The sequence below is a fragment of the Littorina saxatilis genome, linkage group LG5 (genome assembly GCF_037325665.1).
Source record: "Littorina saxatilis isolate snail1 linkage group LG5, US_GU_Lsax_2.0, whole genome shotgun sequence".
Lineage (NCBI taxonomy): Eukaryota > Metazoa > Mollusca > Gastropoda > Littorinimorpha > Littorinidae > Littorina > Littorina saxatilis.
Genome location: NC_090249.1, coordinates 49784128 through 49790127, shown reverse-complemented (window position 1 = coordinate 49790127; position 6000 = coordinate 49784128). Strand labels below are relative to the sequence as shown.

The window sequence follows — 6000 nt, the reverse complement described above, 5'->3', positions numbered from 1 at the left end:
TCTTCCAAAACTCGCACACAAAAAAAACTCACACAATAAACAGATCTTCTAACATAATAAACAGATCTGCCAAAACTCGCACAATAAACAGATCTTGTAAAAGTGACACACACACAATAAACAGATCTTGTAAAAGTGACACATACACAATAAACAGATCTGCCAAAACATGCACAATAAATAGATCTGCCAAAACATGCACAATAAATAGATCTGCCAAAACATGCACAATAAATAGATCTGCCAAAACATGCACAATAAATAGATCTGCCAAAACATACACAATTAAAGAGATCATTCTGCTCTGCACATTATGAGGACCCGAGGTTGACGTTGACCTTGTGTATTTCGACATGACCATGCAGGCTAGTTTGTAATCATCAGGGCCTGGCAAGGTTAATTTGACAGATATCTTCCTTGTATGCCAACACAGATCTCTCCAGGCTTTTACATGGTGTAACTGTGTGCCCCTCTTCTTGTTAAAATCAAACAATATAACACAGTTTCAATAACAGGTTCTTTTATTCCATACGATGTTGGTGGGAATACGATGGGAACTTAGGAGGCAAAAAAAGGGTTTTACACTCAACAAAAACTTCTTCTTTAATCTACTCTCTAAGCTACTTCAATTAAAAAATAACAGGAAGAAAAGCTCTAATAACAAAACAGAAAAGCCACACACAAAAACAAGAAAAACCCTAGCACTACAAAACACAGAAAAACCCTACAAAACCCTAAGAAAACCCTCATCTGTAAAAAAACAAGAAACCCTAATCTGTAAAAATCCAAGAAACCCTCATCTGTAAAATCATAAGCAACCCTAATTTAAAAAAAAAAACAACGTTGCACATGCTGCCAAGTCCGCAAGATACGTTCACATCTTAGCCTCACTGATAGCGCGTGGCCGACAGACCACGTGGCTCGCACAAAGTCAAAGACTGACTGCACTGACAGAAACAGACAGACAGACACGCGTCTTGCCAGTAGGAAGGTTTCCTCGGCAAGGAAATTTCAGGAAAAAGTCTCACGTGATCTCGCATCGTACGTAACTCCTGCATACAATGACGTCGCACCAAAAGGGGCGACAGGTTACGACTTCTTGCACAGCGCAAGCGTCAGTCTCTAAAAACAAAACAGTGATTTTACCTATGCAAATTAGGTTGGTCGGATCTTCCGCGAGACCATTTCAACAAAGATTTGGAGACTACTCGGAAATAGGAGTGATTTCACGATAGCTCATAGGTACCGTACAGGAATATCGGACACAAGCTCACACATGGAATAAGAACATCCTTTCACTTGAACACATAAACATTAGGCCAAAAAGAAAAATATGTCTGTTTCCGGTAACATCGCGGAAAAAAATAGGGTCGGTCGGTCGTTTTAATTTTGTAATTTTTTTTTAAAACCTTTTTCTTACGTTTTGTTAACGTCTTTTTACGTGTTTTTTTTAAATTTTTTTAAACGCTTCCTAGTTTACTTACAATTATTTAGCACATGTTTTTGACCTAGATATATTGAAACTAAATAAAGTATAGTTGATTTCATATTTTTTTGTGTGTGTGTGTTTTTGTGTTTGTGCTAAAAGCGAAAAAAACCTTTAGGGTCGGCGCTTAAAAATAGGGTCGGTCGGGTTACCGGAAACAGACATATTTTGGGCTCACGTAAGTGTAGCCTATGCGGTGCTAACTTTTGTCTGTCTGTGCGTGTGTGTGTGTGTGTGTGATAGAAACTTTAACATTTCCGAGTCTATGGATAAAGCTCGCATAAGAAGATTAGTCTCGGTCAAAAGTGTTTGACGTGTGTGATAGAAACTTTAACATTTGAAGACGTCACATTATGACGTAAGAGGGTTAGACGTCACGCAAAGGAATTACTGAAAAATTTCTGTGTAAAATGTCATATTTTGGTCAAACACGCAAATAACATTTATGTGTCGATCGAATTCCTTTCAGGTACTTATGACTTTGTTGTTGTTTTGACGATTGAACGAGCACACACACACATGCATGCAATCTATGCAATCAAACACATAAGCTTCATATTTGGGCGTTTCAGGTTGACCGAAACTTCAAAGGAACTACAAAACACACGTCATGTACTCACTTTGTTGTTGTTTTGACATTGAACAGCACACACACATGCAATCAAACACATGACGTTTTTTTTTTGAGTTCCTTTGAAGTTTCGGTCAACCTGAAAAGCCAAATTATAAAGTTTTGTCGGCCTCTGACGTCACATGACTCAAAGAAGGGAAATCCAATCTCCAATCGATACATAGCGTGACATAGCAAAGTGTGTTGCACGCACTGTGAGTTCAGCTCACTGACCGGGAATAGTTGATGTTGTAAATCGCAACTAGGGTATTGTTACACTTTACCACTGTCCTTGGACATTGAGAGGTTGTCCAAGTAATCGGCCGGGAGGGAGGAAGCCCGGATAGATGCGACAAGAAAGCACTGAACAGGTAAATGGAATAAGCATTCGAATATCGCTAGAGTGTTTATCACATAAGTTGAATCGACTAACACTGTAAACATAGCAGACAGATATCTAAGACAAGATGTCCGCTATTTATGTTTGTGCAGTGCGTCGTATAACCGGTCTGAGAGGGAGATAGCGACCAGATGACAACATAGTGTGAAGGATCTGAGAAGCCGCCGAAGTATCATAACTCTAGACCAGCATAGCTGAAATTCGACGGGATTTCGCGAAATTATTGCAAGGTTATGGTTGTCCGTATAGTTGGACCATAGAGGTCACAGGACGAAAGGAACTGAGTAGACCAAGGTCGCCAGTGGAAGGAATTAGTATTCAGATACATTTCCTAGTGAACGGTCTTAGACGCTGTGTAATTCTGTGTATGAACAGAGTTAAAATATGTCTATAGGATATAATGAGTGTTTAGTAGGCAGAGCAGACGGTGATTTGAGTCTGCCGGAATATGAACTGTAACATATAGTCTCTGCTGTAACTGTTTTTCTGACTACACACGAGCCGTGAGTTGATACCAGTAAATTAAGTAGATATTGTGTGCCTGTGAGTTCACGGACTGTTTGTGCATTTCTCTACATAAGTGAAGGGTAGAGGGTTTTGTTCAGTAAAATTGTGCACGGGATTGTAATCTCGAGTTGTTTTTGCATCCAAACCTGTGAGTACCCAATTTTTGAATACTTAACATTTATGTTCATGATTGTGTGTATTTGTGTGTATGTTTATTGTAACTGTATAATACAGTGGAGGGAACCTACATTTGAAGTTGTGTTTGTTCCTGTATGATAGCGTACTAGCGCATTTGCATTCATTCACAGTGACAAAGCTGTTGATAATCAAGATCAAGCAATATATGGGTGTTAGTGGAATAAAATGGACCAAAAATCAGTCTCTAATGGCAAGAAAAGCTATCCAGTTCAGGTTGGAGGCTGTGATAGACAATTTTTGGAAAAAAACTCAGGATTTGAAGTGGTCTGGAAGAGACTAAGAGCCCCTTTTACAGGGTCAAGCTTTTGAAAACAAGGCGATGCATGTACCACACTTCCAATCAGCTTTAACCTGCTAAATTACAGCATAGTGAATGTCCCTTGACCATTTTAAGCTCCAATTCGACAGAAACTTTCCAAAATGGCCCCTTAGATTGTACACCTTTAATAATACTGGTCTCATTTAAGATGGTTTTTGTAACATGGTCTGTGTGGGTTATGCTCAGGGTCTCGCCAAATTGATATTAACAAAGAAGGTCTCGTAGCAAATGGTGGTTGTGATGTAGTCCACGTTGGTAATGTTCAGGCTATCGCCAAATTGATATTCGTTGTAACATGGTCTATGTTGGTATTACTCAGGGTCTCGCCAAATTAATATTCACAAAGCTCGTCTCGTAGCAAATGGTCCTAATGACGGGATACACGCCCCGCATCCTCTCTATCTCTGGCCACCCCGCGTACTGCCATGTGTAGAATGTCCTAAACCCAGCCTTCTCCAGCAGCCGTATGACCGACACGCGTCGACGCATCAGTCCTGCGTCACTTCCGCCATAGATGTGGAACTCCATCAGAAGTTGTCGGACCGTGCTTAGCTCCCCTGATGCTGCCATGTCTGCGAGGGCCGGCCACTCTGAGGTCTCGATGTCGATTTTGACCACGTCCAGAATCCTCTGAGGGAGAGAGAGGAATAACGTCAGTGAGGTTTGTTCTAGCCCACAAAGACATGAAAGAGAGACAGAGAGAGAGATATATGGGGGGGGGGGGGGGGGGGGGGTGTAAGAGTGAGAGAGATGTGACAATGTGTACTCTGTCACCAAAGTTATTTTAAAGTCACTCCCGATCATTTCTTTCTCCCTCTATCTGTCCCTGTTTAATTATCTTCCCCTGACCCAAGTTGTGTCTCCCGCTAGGATTTTTGTGTGTTGTAGCTAATTTGTAGGTGTGTATGGAGGCTGGTTTCTGATTGGTTGATTGTTTGAACGGGTGCGCGCAAGAGAATGAGATGTAGCGTGGGTAGATCAGACCACTGTGATTTTCGTAGCGAGAGATCGTGATTGTGGATTTGTGTTGTTTGACATTTGATTGAACGATTAGGGTGTTACTGTGTTAATGTAAGGAGTGTAGCTGAGCCATTATAACGTTTATTTTGGCGAAGGAGGTATTCGAGGAGAGTTTAAAGAGAACTTTTGTGTGTGTGTTAGGAGAAGTATTGTTAGAGCTGGTTTAATATCAGCGACCGGGTTTCGTCGGAGGACAGTTTTGTGACGGATTTGTGCGATCTTCAAGAGAGAAAGTTCTACACTGCCTTCTGGTATATATCAAAATAAAAGTCAAGTTACTACAACCCCTGACTTGGCGTCTATATTCAATGCTTCCTGCCTGAGCACCCCTACGTCTTCTTCACCCCCCACCCCTTCACAGAGAGAGAGAGAGACTAGAGAGAGAGAGAGAGAGAGAGAGAGAGAGAGAGGGAGAGAGAGAATCAGAGAGAGAGAGAGAGAGAGAATCAGAGAGAGGGAGAGAGAGAGAGAATCAGGGAGAGAGAGGGAGAATCAGAGGGGGAGAGAGAGAGAGAGAATCAGAGAGACAGAGAATCAGAGAGAGAGAGAATCAGAGAGAGAGAGAGAGAGAATCAGAGAGAGAGAGAGGGACAAAGAGGGCGGGAGGGGCAGAGAGACAAAGACAAAAAGATAAAGAGAATGAGAGAAAGATCAGTGTCTATGTGCCCGGTCTATCTGTCTGACTGTCTGTCTGTGTATATGTGAATGACAGAAGTCTAAGCTCAGAGATATAGTCAGACAAGGTGGAGAAAGTTGTGTACGTACTACAATCATAACACATGCTTAATGAATCAAACACTGCCTACAACAAACAAGGCGTTCTTTGCAATTCTGTCTTCAACCAGGGAAGAGGGTGTTCTTGTCGTTAACTATCAGCGTAAAAATTGCGCGTTTTTTGCAGTACAAGGTCAGTGGATGAGAATCGTGATTACCCCAAATTGTGTTTAGCAAATATTCTGACAGAGATGGTACCTAACCTGTGCTGTCAACTTAAAGGTAGCTGCAAGTAAGAGGAAACTCATGACTGATGACAAAAAAAGAGTGGGAATAAGACTAATGACTAATAACACAGAAAGAGAGGGAATAAGACTTATGACAAACAAAGCTGGGGAGTAATACTCATGACTGATGGCAAAGAAAGTGAGGGAATAAGACTCTTGATTGTTAACAAAGAAAGTGAGGGAGTAATAAGACTCATGCCTGCATGATAAAGAAAGAGAGGGAATAAGACTCATGACTGATGACAAAGAAAGAGAGGGAGTTAGACTCATGACTGATGACAAAGAAAGAGAGGGAGTTAGACTCATGACTGATGACAAAGAAAGAGAGGGAGTTAGACTCATGACTGATGACAAAGGAAGAGAGGGAGTTAGACTGATGACTGATGACAAAGAAAGAGAGGGAGTTAGACTCATGACTGATGACAAAGGAAGAGAGGGAGTTAGACTCATGACTGATGA

The 6000-nt window shown here is 41.4% G+C and overlaps 1 protein-coding gene across 4 annotated transcripts in view; it reads right to left on the bottom strand.

Moving 5' to 3' along the window:
• Positions 1-6000, bottom strand: part of LOC138967368 (uncharacterized) — a 33619-nt gene that overhangs the window by 1524 nt on the left and 26095 nt on the right. For all 4 annotated transcript variants that reach the window (XM_070339900.1, XM_070339901.1, XM_070339898.1 and 1 more), the window contains one exon: positions 1-4150. This exon is cut by the window's left edge and continues 1524 nt beyond it. In XM_070339900.1, the coding sequence (XP_070196001.1) occupies positions 3836-4150 (315 nt within the window). In that variant the 3' untranslated portion in view covers positions 1-3835. The remainder of the gene's footprint in view (positions 4151-6000) is intronic.